The sequence below is a fragment of the Pteronotus mesoamericanus genome, unplaced genomic scaffold (assembly GCF_021234165.1).
Source record: "Pteronotus mesoamericanus isolate MK-2021 breed Mesoamerican mustached bat unplaced genomic scaffold, CSHL_Meso_final contig_730, whole genome shotgun sequence".
In the NCBI taxonomy this organism is placed as follows: domain Eukaryota; kingdom Metazoa; phylum Chordata; class Mammalia; order Chiroptera; family Mormoopidae; genus Pteronotus; species Pteronotus mesoamericanus.
In genome coordinates this window covers 191,054-207,437 of record NW_026555246.1, presented here as the reverse complement: position 1 = coordinate 207,437, position 16,384 = coordinate 191,054, and the positions used below count along the sequence as shown (strand labels likewise).

The following is a 16,384-nucleotide window of genomic DNA, read 5'->3' as shown; positions in this document are numbered from 1 at the left end:
TGGCAGCATGCACGACTAAATTTATACTTTAATAGCATCATCCTCTTATTTATCCTTTACAATAAGCTCATTATAGAAAGTTTACAATATGGGCTGTGACATAAAGCACAACTTCTTTATTGAATTTATTGGGGTGACAGTTAATAAAACTATATAGGTTTCAGGTACACAATTCTACAATACATCATCTGTATATGGTATTGCATGTTCACCACCCAAAGTCAATTTGCCTTCCATCACCATTTATTCCCCCCCTTATACTGTCTTCCACCTCCCCCAACACCCGTCTCCCTCTGGTAATCACTATACTGTTCTCTGGGCTGTGGTTTTGTTTTTTGTTTTTTTTCCCCTTAATTCCTTCACCTTTTCCACCCAGTCCCCCAGCCCCCATAAAGCACAATTTTAAAACATATGCTTTGGAAAAGAAAGTGTGTCAATGAAAGGGAAGTGTGAAAGAAGATGGCAAAATCCAGGAATCTAGGCAGTGTTAGGTCAAGTCATCAGCCCGTAGGAGCCCCCAGCCTGGACGAGAGTTTGTCTCCTTAGCCAGTGCCTGGTTTGCCAATAATCTCCAGTCGCAGCCACTGCAGGAGAAAGGGTTCGAGAGGTGAGGGGTGGCTTACCATCTCTGACGCTTTGCATTTGGATTATTCTCCCTGATTCTTCTGGCAGACTGCTGTGGTCTTTTCCACCACCTCTGAGGACTGACTGCTGGGCAAGGAAATTGAGAGGTTTGTGAGGCTACTGCTCCAGGGCCCCCTCCAGTGTAGGAGAAGTCTACGGGGGAAGAAGGTAAATGGAGGTAGATCCCAGCAGAGCCATGGGAGAAGAGGTGGTGTGCATAGTGGTTTTTAGTAGAGATTTCAGGAAGGGGCATGGGAGGAGAAGGTACTGGAAGATGGGTGGGAGAAAGGAACCCTGTGAAACAGGGAAGTTTGGGAAGTATGTAGGAATGGGACTGGAAAGGGAGGGCGGGGCTACCAGACGAGCTTATTCTCTGGGACCGGAGTTCTCAACCTGGGTCAGAATCACCAGGCATAATTAAGCAGCTGGGAGGATGTGGTAGGTGAGAGATTCTCCCACAGCCTAATGGAGTGCAGTCACCCTTTGAGAGCGGCGAGAAAAAAAGAAAACCCCTCAAATCTCTTTCCCTTTGTGAACCTAGAGAGAGTTTAATGGTTCGATGCAAGATTCAGTGAAGCATTTCAGAGTTCCAGAGACACCAGAGAGATTGGGAGCTGCTGAGGAAGGAGGCCTGAACCTCTAAACGCTATCCTACGTTCTTGCCTCTTCCCTGGGCTCTGCCCCAAGACAGCCTGGAACAGCCCTGAAAACCTATTTGGGGACAGGGACAAGCCCTCAGGGCAGAGGAACCCAGGGTCCAACAGAACAAGTCCCAGTTAAAGTTAGTGGGATCCCTTGGCCTGCAGCTCATTTTTCCCATCATGACTGGCTTCTTGCTTATTCATTCACTCGAGAAACATCCATGAACACATACTGAGTCCCCAGCTAGGCGTATTAGCTGTTGGGTAATGGGTTCAGTGAAAAAGACTTAAACTACGAGCTCTGCACCCAGGAGCTCCGAGCGTGGTGAGCAGAGAACTGGACAGAGCCTGGTTATTCTTGGTGCAGGATGGTACTTGGAGACGGCATTTTGCGCACTAGTCCTACAGCCTAGATAACTCCTTTTTATTCTGGTAGACAAAACTTTCTCTGCCCCTCTGCTCCAGCTGATTACAGAAAGCTGGAAGTGACTAGGCCTGGGTGGGCTGTAGGGTGTTGCCTCCCCTTATTAGATCTCAAGAGCGGGTTGGTGATCCAGTAGGTGCGTAAGTCGAATTTAGTGCAGGAATGAATAACAGCTGTCGGTCTGCGCCTGTGCGGGGGAGGGCGTGGCCTGGAGTAGGGGCGTGGCGCGGGACGGGCGGGGACCCGGCGGGAGCCGGCCGGGGCCTGCGCAGGCGTTACTGGTCGCGCCGGGTCACGTGACCGCGCAGGCGCAGCGTCGTGCAGCCGGCTCCCTCACACAAAGCCTGGACGCGAAGAAAATGGCGGCAGGGGTCGAAGCAGCAGCCGAGGTGGCGGCGACGGAGCCCAAAATGGAGGGAGAGAGCGGTGCGCCCGGCGCGCCGAGCGGCAACGGGGCCCCGGGCCCTAAAGGGTGAGTATTTCACGGCTCCTTGTTCCGGACCGGGCATTTTGCAGCGCCAGTGGCGGCTCCGTTAGGTCTGTTGGCTGCCTTTCCCTGGCGCGGCCTCAGTCCAGGCCTTCCCCGCGGGGCCAGCCGAGGGTGGGGGCGGCCTAGACCGTGAGGAGTGCAGCCGGGCGGCCCCGGGAGCGCCTCAAAGACTGCTCTTTTGTTCCAGGCCTCGGAGCCTCCACTCTCCCGGTCGCTCCAGGCCGGGTCCGAGCCCGAGGCCTCAGGCCCGGCCTCTGCGCGAGGGGATGATGGCGCGGGCCTTAGAGCCGGGTAGTCCCCCAGTTCACGGCCCACTCGCCTGTCGAGTGACCTTGGGCGCGGGGTTTTACATCTTCACGCAACCTTCCCCTCCCCTTGCCTGGGGTCTCAGTAACCCGATCGGTAAAGTGCGGGGGGAGGGGGAAGGAGTTAGCGCGCAGGACTTGGCACGCGGTCGGCCCGGATAAACGGTAGCGGAGGCGGGTAGGTACAGTCGGGGGACTGAGAGGACGGCTCCAGCCGCCCCCTCTACCCCTCCACCCCTCCCCTCTCCGGCGCGCGCCGCCACCCCTCCCGCCCCGCGCCCCACGCACTGGCTCAAGTTCCTCGCCCGGTCTCACTTCCTCCCCAGGTGTGCAGTAGGTATTAACGGAGCGATCGGGCCTCCTGCTCCGGGTTCACCCTTCGAAACAAACAGTCAGGAAAAAGAGAGGAAACATCCTCTTCCGTGTTCTAGGGGAAGATTTTTCCGTCATTCGGCTGGCCACCCACTTCCAAACTCCGTCACCTTTTAGAGTCCTGCTTGGGGCTCTGTCTCGTGTCCTTGGTTTTAAAAATTTCCTTAAAGCATGATCATCTGTCCCCGTGAAACCCACTCGTTCTGACGACAGTCACGGGAAAGAAGACGTTTTGGCTCCGGCCATCACCTGTGGGGGGAGGGGGGGCGCAGGCTGGGCACACAATTGACTTCCCGTAAGTTTTTTAAAAATTGTGGTAACACATACGTAATATAAAATTTACCATTCTAACCATTTTAAGTGTACGATTCAGTTTCATTAAGTGCGTTCAGTGTTGTGCATCCTTCACCGCCATGTCTGTCCAGAATTCTCGTTTCGTCCCGAGCTTTAGCGTGAACCGGTAGCCTCCCCTTCTCCCGTCTCCGTGTGATCTCAGGTACGCGTTCTGTTAGGCGTTTGCTTTCCCCCCAGATTTCTAATGTGCATAACTACAGCTTGCGGGGATTAAAAGTGAATGTAGTTAAAGCACTTAATGAGCATTCACTAAATAGTAGCTGTGTTAAACTTCCGTTAGGAAATCAAGAGTAAGGCATTCTGGAAAAGTACCGGCACTTTCCTGTTGAAAACTCGGGGCAGGGATGTGTTCATTATAGTCTCTGCCTCGTCTGTCCAGGGGAGCCTCGTCGGATCTCTGCGGGCCGCCTTTGGAGGCCTTCAGGACGGTTGTGTTGTGCCGCGTTTTCATTCAAAGCGCCTGATCACAGGATGGGGGGCTGCTAGAACCGGGCTAGGTGAGAAACTGAATTAGGCACAGAATATTTCGCATCTGAGGTACTTTAAAGATTACCATTTTCTACTGTTCGTTTTCAAATATCCACTTATGACTGATTTATTTGACAAGCATAATGTGTATATTAAAAATAAAACTATATTTAGTATAGATTACTCGGGAGGTAATGTTTATGTCAACTCTGTTGCAACTAGGAGAATTATTTTTTTAACAGTTGAGAAAACTCAGGTTAAGGTTACTGACCCAAAGAACGTAGGGGAGGCCATCTTGACTTTAGGGCCCTTGCTGCCTTGCAATGATGTGAGTGCTTTTGTTGTTGTTTTGCACTGTACTTCTAAAACTGTTTCTATACTTACAAGATTTGAGGCACATAAGATTCTGAGCTCAGGATTAGAATAGGGGGCTCTGGATTGTTTGAATGCGTGCAGCCAGTTCTTTGTTTTCACTTTGCTCTATGATTTTATTCATGGTTATGCCAGAGATAACAGCCTGCAAACATTAGATTGCTTGTTTCTTTTCAGGGTTCTCAGGTGGGTTCTCTCGTTACAGTGTTTTGCATCCATAGAACTGAAAGCTGAATTGCTCCTTCAGTCCAAGGCCTAGGTTTCCTCAGCCACTGCCCTGGTGAGCTTGTTTTCAAAGCCTAATCGGTAGGTGCCACGGTAGAAGGCTAGCAGGGAATCAGTTCCCCTCCCTACTGCCCTCAAGAAGATTATTGGTAGGAAAATACATCATTGCCATGGTCACTATGTGCTAAGTGTGTCCTTTAAATCTGTAGGTGTAGAGCGTAATCTTTTACAGATGAAGGAACTGAAGGTTAACAAAGGTGACTTGTGGGTTTAGGCCTTCACGAGGGACCCTACTTCTTAGTTGCTTGTATTACTACTCCCTTAAATGTTGCATTTAACATTTACCAAGCTGCTTTTTGTGAGGCTTTTTGTTGATTCACGGCATCCCTGTGAGCTACAGTGGATACAGGTTATGCTGGTTTTGCTGGTAAATAACCAGAGAGAAAAAGAACTTGAATCCTGTGGGTGGTTAAGTGGTGGGCTTGGAGCTAGAATAGTGGTGTGAACCGTGCTCTCCACATCTTAAATGCATTAGAGGAGCTTGCGTTTGAGAGGGTTTCTATGAAGAATCATTGTACGTAAGGGATGGTTCTCAAGGGGTTAAGGGGAATAGCGAGTCTTTTTCCCTAAGCACATCAGGAGACGTGTTCAGGATTTCACAGTATTGGGGTTGCCATTTCCAACTACATTCTTGATTGAAGAACTCTGCAAGTAAAAATATTATACATGGGAATGCCATGGAGGCATGAGATAGTACGGATTCACTGTTTTAAACAGGGACTGTAGCAGTCCTTTGTGGAGTAGGCACTGTACTTTTTTTTAGTTGTGATGTTTATAGTATATATATCATTCCAATGTTGTGGAACAGTGACTTGATAAATTACTGATTTTCAAAGAATATAGTCAGTGAAACCAATGTAAAGCCATATTAAACGTAATGATTTGGAAGGTACTTTCAGATACTTTAGTCTTGTCTTTATTGATGTATTATGAAATAGGTTTATAGAATTTCAGAAAAGGTTTTGGTTCTATTTAGAATTTATGTGGATGTGTGGGTGCCAGAATCAAATGGAGTCAAGAGTCACTGGCAGTTGGAAACTGAAAGCCAGTTATCAAGGAGAATATTGATTGGTAAGACATTTTAGCTGGCCTAGGTAGATAACTCGCTGGGACTTCACAGTAAGTTTCTTTGAAAGATTACAAATTTGTTACTTTCTGTTGTAGTTACAAGTCAAGTTACTAGGATTAGGTTAGAAATTTAATAAATATGAGAAGAAACTTTAAAAAACAGTGTTGTGTAATTGGTCCAATAAACTGCACATAGTTTGGTGAAGTGTCAGTATATAAAACCCTTGTTCTTCTGTATGCTCCTGTTAACCAGTGTCACTCCAATTATTTAATTAAAAAGTAAAACTCTCCCTGAATCAAGATAATAAATATATCAGTAACTCCCAGGAGCTTTTTCTCACCCCTTTGTAATCCTCTGCGGCCCTCCTCCCGCCACTCCTAGCAACTGTGTGTCTGCTTCAGCTGGGTGATTTCTTCCCTCCAGGGGGCACTTGGCAGTCTCTCAGAGGCATTTTTGATCTTCTCTTTCAAGACAGGGATGGGGTTGCTACTGGCATCCTTAACAGAGGTCAGGGAATGCTCTTAAACACCCTCTAGTGCACAGGGCAGGGCCCCCCACCCCAACACAGGATCATCTCTCTGGCCTGAGGTGTCCAGTAGTGCTGAGGCTGAGAAACCCTGCTGTAGATTAGTTTGCCAGAATGGATTTTCTCAAATATAGAGTTGTGGTGTTTTTTTTTTTTTTTTTTTTTTGCGATGGAATCACACTGTATGTATTCTTTTTTTGGTCTGTATTTTTTTTGAGGGGGGTATAAATATTTTGAGATCCATCCCTGTATGTGTAATGTATTATTTTTTTGTTGAGTAGTATTTCCATCTGTCGATATACTACAATTTGTTTATTCATTTACCTGTTAGTACACATTTAGATTTCCAGTTTTGGAATACTACAAATAATATTGCTGTGAATATTCAGGGACAAGATTTTGTATGGGTATGTGCTTTATTTTCTCTTGGGTAGGTATCTGGCTGTGGATGATTGGATCATATGGTAGGTGTGTGTTTCAGGTAACATGTTTAATGTCTGTAATATTCTAAATTTGTGGTATTTATCATTGTTGTCTATTGTATTCTGTATATAAAAATGTACTTCAAAGGCTTTCAGAGTTGAGTTGCATATATCTTAGGGCCAGAGAAGACTGCCAATTTTATCCTAAAGATGGGGGAGCATTGGATTGGGCGTTTTAAAAACGGGCTTTTCAAGACACCACTCTTAAACTCTCACATCATCTGTACTTGAATATGTGTCTTTAAGATTTTACGTATTTTTATTTATTTGTTTTTCAAAGATTTTATTTATTTTTAGAGAGAGGAGAAGGGAGGGAGAGAGGCATTAATGTGTGGTTGCCTGTGTGTGCCCACAACTGGGGAACTGGACTGCAACCCAGGCGTGCGCCCTGACTGGGAATTGAACTGGCGACCCTTTTTTTGGTTTGCACTCAATCCACTGTGCCAGGCAAGTTTTATGAATTTTTAGAGAGTGGAGGGGAGGGAGACAGAGACGGAAAGAAACATGGGTTGATTGATCCTCACCCACAACTCAGGGATGTGCCCTGACTGGGAATCAAACCATTGGACCTTTTGGTTCTCAGGCGGGCACCCAATCCACACCAGCCAGGGCTAAAGTACGTGTCTTGGGTGAGATTTCTGTAAGGGTAGTTCTCTCCCAATTTTGTCAAGAATAGAATCCATGATCATTGGATTTAAGAAAAGGTCAATTTAGATGTGTTTGTTTATTGATTTTAGAGAGAGAGAGACACATCAATGTGAGAGAAACATCAGTTGGCTTCCTCATATGTGCCCTCTCCCTGCAAACCCTTTGGTGCACCTGGCCAGGGCCAGAAAAGGTCAATTTTTGTAGAAGCTGGAAGTGACAGATAATTCCAATGCCTTTTACTTATGAGGAAACTTCAGAGAGAGGAAATGATTGGCCAACAAAGGATTTGGGTACAGTGGTGCTGTGCTCACACTTTAAGTATAATCCATATGATCTGCTTTCTCTGTGGTGAGCCATGTGATGTGGATTAACTGCAAACCGAATACCCAGCAGGTTCTGGCCTCGACACTTTGTTACCTGCTTTGGTTGTAATTAGTTATTTATACGTTTGTAATTAATAGGTGAGCTGAGCAGTTTGTGAAAACACAGTCTGCACCTATTACTGCCATAAACCCTGTTATCACAATGTGTGTTTTTTTTTTTTTGATATAAATCAGAATGCTGGGTTTCAAAAGAAACTAGTTATATTAAATACATTTCTAAACACGGACCTTTTGTTGGTCCATGAAATGTAGGTTAGATGTGCATTTTCTGCAGTTATACGAAGATTTTCCTCCTCATTTGCCAAGGGTAAGCAACTGACAGAGATGCTGTTGGGCAGATTTTGTTGCAGGATTTTCACGTAGAGTAGACAGGTTTCTTTTGAGATGTGTTGGTGGTGTGCAGCTGGCATGAGGTGGGTCTGTTGTGAACCTGGGTGGGCAGAGTAAAGAGCTCCAGGAATCCGAGGACGCAAGTGTCCATGCTTCTCACATCTGCTGACTGGAGGTCAGATTGCGGAGGAAGCTGCTTTGCTTAGTTTTGTCTAGGATGATACCTTCATTGGGTTACCACTTCACACCCTTGTGTTTGGATATGAGGGATCAGTAAAAAGAGGGAAAAAAACAACTTTGGGGACTGCAAAGAGCTGCTCATTTTCTAATTTTTCCAAGAAAGTATGTTTTAGTCCTCCAGCCATCACCCAGTAGTTGAACACTATTCCTCCCCCACACGAGGAAGAGTCCTAGAATATAAACCAGTCTCTCAAATAAGGGCGATTTTTTAAATCATCAGTTCCATAGTCTTTGTTGTGTTTTTTTTTTTTTTGTCGTGTTCCCCGCCCCCCCCCCCCCCATTTGTGTCATGGATCACAAAGGCTCTGCTGGAATCTGTGGTTTGGGAATCTCTCAGGATCCTCACAGGTGGAAAGAACAGGGCTAGTGAAGCACAAAGTGCAGGACTCAGTGCCCTGAGAGGAACTTCCAGTGGCTGTCGGTTCCCCAGTTCTTGGTCGGCACTTACAGGGGTCTGCCTGTGGTCAGGGGGGACTGAACTGAGCAGGCAGCTCAGGGAACAGGCCCGCTTGGCCAGAGCGTGGGCTCTGTGCTTTGGAAGGCTGCGCGTTTTTGTTTTTGTTTTTCATTCTCAGTCTAAGCCGAACTGGTATATGTAAAGCTTAGAAATGAAATACTGCACCGAGGCACCCGAGGCACTAAGGTGAAAAGTATTACAGGAAAGGCCATGCCAAAAAACCATCTCCCCTTCTTTGCTGAAGTTGGGATTGTTTGTGTGCTGTCTTTTACCTATCAGAGTTGCTCAGACTTTGTTTTCTTAGCCTCAAAGTAGGGTTGTGTGGAGAATGGTTTCTTTCCCTTAAAATTTTTTTTTTATATTGTGGTGCAGTATTTGTAAGAGTTGCTATTTTAACTGTTTAAAGTGCACAATTTAGTGGCTGTTGTACAATGCTGTACCTTATATCAAGATCCACTTTCCATTTCCAGAGCTTTTATTTTCCCAAACAGAGACTCTGGCTTGTTTCACTTAGTATGTTTTTTCAAAGTCCATCTGTGTTACAACATGTATCAGTACTTCATTCCTTTTTATGGTTGAATATTCTGTTGTATGCATATATCACATATTGTTCATTCCATTCACCTGTTGGTGGACACTTAGGTGGTTTCTACCATTTGGCTATTGTGAATAATGCTGCTATTGGTGTTTAAGTATCTGCGTCTTTGGTTTAATTTCTTTGGGGTCTGTGTCTAGGAGTAGAATTGCTGGGTCATATAGTGAGTAACTGCCAGACTTTTATGTAGCAGCTGCACCATTTTACATTCCCACTGAAAAATAAATTTTTTTTTTTTAAATAACAAAAGGCATTTTATTTGTGAAGCTGCAATTGGATGGGCCTGTGTGTGTTACCTCATTTTTGTTCCATGAAATCTTGTAAATCTCTCCCTCTCTTTCCTGTTTCTGTCTTGGAATTAAAGCACCTGAGGGGGAGTGGGCATCCCCCTCCCCCTCTGGTGTGCCCCGCAGGAGTGTGCGAAGGACTAGGAGAGCACACTGCTCCTGGGGACAGGCTCTTGGTAGGTGGGTGTAAGGAGTGCACCACTGCAGCTTCTGCTCAGTGGGGCACTTTAGTTTGAACGTCTCATGAAAATCAATATTGGTCTTGTATTATATGTAACTGTGTGAAATTGTAAACCTGGCAAGTGAAATACTGTTCCATATTGTGCTAACAAATGGACCTTTTTTTTTTCCTCTTTTAAATTCAGTGAAGGAGAACGACCTACTCAGAATGAGAAGAGGAAGGAGAAAAATATAAAGAGAGGAGGCAATCGCTTTGAGCCATATGCCAATCCAACCAAAAGATACAGAGCCTTCATTACAAACATACCTTTTGACGTGAAATGGCAGTCACTTAAAGACCTGGTTAAAGAAAAAGGTAATGGTACTGGTGGTTGAGTAGGGTAAGAAGGTCGGTGTGTCATCTTTTATGTGGCTAATTCCTTGGTTATTTTTTGTCAGTGGAAGCTGTTCTGGGTAGAGCATGTGTTCTGTCCAGGCCTGAGAGTTACGTTCCCCTACCCACCCTACTTTTTTTTTGTGGTCATGCACCTGTGTGTCAAACAGGGTGGTTTGATGGTCCCTTGGCCTATAAATGATTTTACTGGCTTAATATGGTTAATAGGGCTTCATTTAAGCTTGAGAGGAGCCTCTTTGTGTTAAGGGAATATTTTGAATTTTTCCTGTTAGCTGGGAGAGGTTTTACCTTTTCTCTCGTGCTCTCGCTCTCTCTCTGTTTCACTTTTTTACTTTTTTATTTTTTAGCTTTAAAATTCCTCTGGGAAGGTAGTTTGTTTAAATTTTGTGGATGTCTTCCTGGGATCAAAATCTGGTAGCTGGAACTTGTGCTGTTCAGATTCTAAATTATACAACATTAGCTTGTGTTTAAATTGTTAGGCTGTTTTCCCCTGGGGAAAAACACTTAGATTGGCAATTGGAGAGCTCAGAATAAGGCATGTGCTGTGTAATGCAGTGTCTTCAGGTGCACATCAGTCACAGCCCGGGGGTCCAAATTCCTGCCTAGGGCCAGGGAGCAATGGAAGCTCTGCTGCCACCAGGAGGTCTGAGGAGGTTGGTTGCCTCTGTGGTCCTCTGCCTTACCCCCTGCACACACCAGGTGTGTCCTCTGTTTTCCAGACTCTTGTTCTGTTTCTTCTGTCTTCCTTTCTTTCCTGATTCTTGGCCCTGCTGGTGGCATTCAGGGCTAAAGAGATTGCTCAGCCCTGGTTTACAAAACTGTTGCTAGAGAACAGTTTGTCTAATGACGCCAGGTCTCCCCTTACCCCCACTCCCAAAGGAAACTTAGATTCAAATTATTCTTAAATAGGCTCTTTTTGAAGGACTAAAAGGTATTGGTTTTTTTTGGAGCATTCACAATGAAAAGAGATTTGAGATTGATTTGTCAAATGATTAACATTTCAGTGACAGAGATGCCACTTGGATAGGCCATTTTGGTATGTGTACTGGTGCTCCCAGCATTGGGTTTTGAAAATATGAATGGTCCACTGCCATCATTGTCCCATCTCTTGATTCGACCATGACATGCCAGAAGCACTAGGCACCGTGAACCTCTCTGTACAGTTATGTATGCTGCTCCCATGTAGTATTTCTCCAGATAACATGGATGGAAAATGTTTTGGTGTGAGTTTTGTTTTCCTGCCTTGATCAGCCAAATCATTCCTGCCAATGCTCCTAGGGCAAGAGTGAAGTTTCTTCTTTTTGTCTGAAGGGCGTGTCATGTGGCATCCCAGATTCAGTGTTCTTGGTTTTTGGGACTGCTGCTTCAATACAAGCTTAGAATATCTGTACAGTAAAGTTGGGTCTCATTCGAATTAGCTTTTGGAATAACCCCCAAATTTGTGTTCTTGTGATTTGGTTGAATCACTGAATCGATACTTCCATTGATAATAAGGTATAGTAGTTCCAAGAACCAGGAATGTGGCTTTGAAAATGCAGCATTTTGTAAGAGATTGCAGGCCAAATTATTTTTTCATTTTTAGGAGTGTGTGAACCAGTTTTGGGACATGATGGATAAAGTAGGTGACATTTTTACTGCTTTACCATTCAGTAATTCAGTTTTGGAAGCCTTAAAGCTGGTAGCAGCAGCCGCCGCCGCCATGACGTTTCTGGATGTAGAAGCAGTTCACCTCAATTTCCTATTTTGAACTGTATTAAGTGTGGAGCCAGCCTGGTGGTTTATTCGGATACTTCCAAACTGGTTCTCATATTCCCATGGCATACTGCTACGAATGCCCTGGCTCAGCCCTTTCAGTGTATTTTTGGTGGTGTAATTTAGAATTACAGGTGTGCAGTAAATCAGTTATTTTAAACAGACTTTAAAATGTTCTTGCTTAGAGTTCCCCTGTACAGGTTAAATTACTTTTCTGTTTCATTAAATTATCAACTGTTGGATTGTGGGTAAAGGGATTCATAAGAGAAAGATAATACTTTTTTATGGCAATGCTTATATTCATTCAGTATGTGAAGTCAAAAAAAATGTACTGTTTACCTACATATGACTCCTTAAGGAATGTTTGTATCCTTTTTATTATGAGGTTTTCAAAATAAATCTTTATTCATGTCAAGTTTAAATGGGTATTTGAAATCTGAAATACTTGAAATCTGTTGTAAATAAGTTAGTTTTTGAAGACTTGTTATTGCACAGGGGGGAAAATTGCTGATAGAGGCGCTTATACTCTAAAAGCATTAGTCTCAAGATAATATCTAGAGTGGAGAAAGAGATTTGGACTATCGTAATCCAGCCACTCTTTATCAGCCTGCATTTTAAGAGTCTATCCCTGATGAAACTGTCTTGTTTCAGAAAATTAGTGGAGTGAGAAATAGAATTGTTTGTCCTCGACTTATTTTTTAATTAATTGATAGGAATGAGAAAAACATCCATTTGTTATTCTACTCATTTATGCATTCATTGGCTGATTCTTTTTAAAATTATTATTTTTTTTTAAGAGCTAGGAGAAGGGATGGGACAGAGGGAGAGAAGACATCTATCCTTTTGTATGTGCCCTGACGGGGATGAAACACATGGCCGGGAACCGGCAACCTTTCGTAGGACACCCAGCCAGTTGAGCCACTCAGGGCTCATTGGTTTCTTCTTTGTGCCCTGGTTGGAGAACAAGCCCGCAGCTCTGGCATATCCGGACGATGCTAATCAACTGAACTGCCTGGTCAGGACTCTCTATTTGTCCTGACCAGGACAAATAAGATTTCAACTTAGAAATCTGAGTAATGCAATGTCATTGCAGCACTGTCGAGTTGCCATTTCTCAGAATTAAGGTGGCACCTCTGAGATGGTAGGACAAGAACTTTTCTAAGGCTAATAATTAACCTTTTTTTTTTTTAATTTTTTTCATTCTCAAGGGTGCATTTTTCCCCTCCCCCTGCCGAAAAATATGTTTTGATTCCCCCCCCCCCCTGGAGCAGAAGGGTGCGGGGGTGTGGGGGGGACACTGAATGGTTGCCTCCTGTGCGACCAGACCTAGAATTAAACTGGCAACCTTTTGGTGCACAGGACCATGCTCCGGGGAGCTGAGCCACCCAGTCAGAGCCTGATCATTAATCATGCCCTCAGGCACCACTCCCTAATTTCCCTGTCTTCTCCTAGAACATCAAGTGTATTTTATAGTCTTTGCCTTTAATTTTATTATTTAACAGCATTCACATATGTGAACTGGTCGCTTATTCTCTGGCTTTTTCAAAACGCTGAATGGGATCACAAAGCTTGTTTGGTGCCCAGCCTTTTTTGGTGGCACTATCATGAAATGAACATTGCTAGGTGTTTTTTTTTTAAATCCTTACCCAAGAATGTTGTTTTCTTTGCTTTTTGAGAGAAGGAGAGAAGAGGAGAGAGAAAGAAATGAAAAAAGAGAGAGAGAGAGAGAAACATTGATTGGTTGCCTCCCATGTGCTCTGACGGGGAATCCAACCCACGGTCTTTCGGTTATGGGATTATGCTCCAACCAACTGAGCCATGCTCGCCAGGACTCAACATTTTTAAAAAGAAAATTATGTTGTGTTTTCCGTCAGCCTACTTTTTAGCTCAACCCCATACTACCAGTTAGGTACATGAATTAGTGTTCACAGCCTTTAAAATTGAATGCCCTCTTTTCTGGAGCTTTCCCCTTGCTGTTCTCAGTGTCCCGATGGGACAAGGGAAAGGTTTCTATTGTCCTTCCCCTTGACTTTATTTTTTAATGGAGCTACTGCATGGAAAAAAGTGGCATCTTTGAAGACCGAATTGTTATTGGGTTGAAAAAAACTTAAGAGCCAGTGTAATATGAAATTTGGAGATTACCAAACCAAGTTTGAGTGACTTAACAGTCTTATAGCCACCTAATTTTTATCACTTAACAGCTATTGCGGTACACATCTTAAAGTTTTTGTCCATAAGGATTGGGCAAAAAGTAAGATTTCTGTGAGCAGAAAGTGATCTTTGGTATTTTAAACTTAAATTGTGTTGTGCTACCTTCCTGGAAAGTCCTGTGTGGACAAAGAAAGCTTGGTGCGGTGGGACTGCATGTTCTCTTGGCCTGATCCGGGAGCCCGCAGCACCGAGACAGGACTGAGCTGCCGCAGCAGCTAATAAGCACGGAGCACGTTGTGGGGAAGAAAGGGGCATCAGTGGTGTGTTTTATTCTCGGTCCAACCCAACTTTAGTAGCAGTCAGTTTTTCTTGTGTAAGGAGAGATTTCTTCAAGCATGTAAGCCTTCTGTTGTTATTTAATGCATCACTTTAGGACAGGTAAATTTCAAATTCCAGCTGACAGAAAACCAAGGCCCAGAGGGCATGTGTGTAGTGCAGTAGAAGGTCTCCAGTGGCTCTTGGATATAATCTTCATGATGGGTCTCTGGAGCAGAATTTATTTTCAATTTCAAGAAAATCCCTGCCCTGTCTGTTTGGCTTCTTCAGATTTTCCTTTGTCGGAAATCCAGCCTGCATTTTGGAAAGGCCTATTAACGCCAAAACATCCCTCTGTGGGTACTTGGGTGAACCCCCCCGCAGTGCAGCCTCCCTGGCATCCTTGGTAGACTTTGGTCTAGTTAAGAGAGGCAGTGCTCTCTTGCTGTCACCACAGAGTCATGCCACAGATTAAGTAATCAATGTGTAGAGTAATTATTTTGTGATATATGTATTGAAGAAACAAGCCATGTATATAAACAACTTATATATAAAAACAAGCTATATGCTTGTATATATTAAGCAAGCTTTCCTAATTTAAATATGCATTTATACTATGCACCTCTCCTTTAGAGTGGTTATCTTATTATGAGGTGAAAAAGCGTGATAACTTGCCCTGCTTTTGTTCTAGCCCCTCCCCTGCCCCTTGAAATGATAGACCTTTTCACATGTGAATTCTCTTCAGTGACTTGGGCCTCTCTACTCCCTCTCTTTTTTTCTTTTTCTTTTCTTTTTTTTTTTTTTTGGTCAATTTCAGACTTGAGAAGTAAATGAGAACACAGACACAAATATTCTTTGTGGTAAAAATACATGCAGAAGTGTTAGAGTAGCTCCAAGGATTGCCTGGATTTTTTGGAGGGGGAGGGGTGGCAGAGGGGTTGCTCATCTATTTAACCTCCTGGTGCCTTTTATTTTTGGCGCTATATATAGCCATATGTATTTGTTATGTATTTTTTGTTTTGTCACTTTAGAATTTTTTTCTTTTCTTGAGGCAGTATTTTTAATAATCCACCTAAATGTTGGTTAAAAATGATTTCTTGGAGCATTTTAAAATAAAGGTAGGTGATAGCATTTGTCATTATTAGGCTTTTTAAAGTCTTAGTTTTTTTTCTTGTAGACAGTTCACTGTTTAAGCTGCAGCAGAATGAATTTGTCTCAGCCACCTTTGGGATTCCATCCATGTTCAAAGGGGAGAGAGGAGCAACACTAGTTTCCATTAACACCTGTGAATGCCATTTCGGTGATATTGTTGCTACTGCCAGTTTGTCAACTCTGCCTCTCAGTGCTCTGCTCTGGTTGGTTGGCTCATTTAAACTTTATTTAATTGACTGTGACCAGGTTGATAGTTGGCAGATTTTGTCTTCAAAGTTTTGTTGATCGTTGTACGGATTATTAAGTAGGTTTTGCTTTATTTAATATTTAGAACTAAAAGAGAAGTAGTCTTTTACGGGCTTTCTCACTGTCTTCCTACAGGGAAGTACGAATCAGCAGCTGTTGCAGATCCTGTGGCACGGATTTGCTCCTGTCTCTGAATGGATGAGGCCTCCCAGGGTGGAGGTCAGGAGTAAGGAGGAGCATGGTTTAGTTAACTGCTGATGATCCTTGGGGACAGCACTACCTGGGCCAGAGCCACAGTGACTGCCTCACTCAGGGCCAGCCTGAGACGAGGGAGAGTTAGTTTAATGTAAATTTTGTTTTTACTAAACTATCATTTGGGGAGAAAGGAGAGGGAACATTCTAAGCAAATTATTGGTGCAGAGGATTGAAGGTTGGTTGTGTGCCACTACTAGAATGTTAAGTGTGAATAGTCCTGATTTCTAAACCTGGTATTTGTTAAAATGGTTATGACCGTGGAAAAAAGTTTGTTTGGGACTTGCTTGGTTTTTAGGTTGCAGTGCTGTCTTTTTGATAAAGTATCTTTATGGGCACAGTCTAGAAACTGTCCAGGTGCAACAGTATTTGAATTTTGACAACGTAGTTACAGCTGTCCTCAAGTTAAATACTGTGATTATTTTATTTATTAAGGACATAAGGCAGTAGTCACAGTCACAGATCATAGGAAATAAACTTGGGTTCTCTCTTCACTGTCTTAGTACTACTTGGCGTTTTCATTTAAGTGGAGACGTGCTGTTGGTCCTCAAATGGCTGCTGCTATTGAAGTAAATGGCTCTTAACATGGC

The 16,384-nt window shown here is 43.8% G+C and overlaps 1 protein-coding gene across 2 annotated transcripts in view; it reads left to right on the top strand.

Moving 5' to 3' along the window:
• Positions 1-1,999: 1,999 nt before the first annotated feature.
• The window catches only part of HNRNPM (heterogeneous nuclear ribonucleoprotein M), a 40,398-nt gene continuing 26,013 nt past the window's right edge, over positions 2,000-16,384 (top strand). For both annotated transcript variants that reach the window (XM_054583321.1, XM_054583320.1), the window contains exons 1-2: positions 2,000-2,161; positions 9,718-9,887. In XM_054583321.1, the coding sequence (XP_054439296.1) occupies positions 2,049-2,161; positions 9,718-9,887 (283 nt within the window). In that variant the 5' untranslated portion in view covers positions 2,000-2,048. The remainder of the gene's footprint in view (positions 2,162-9,717; positions 9,888-16,384) is intronic.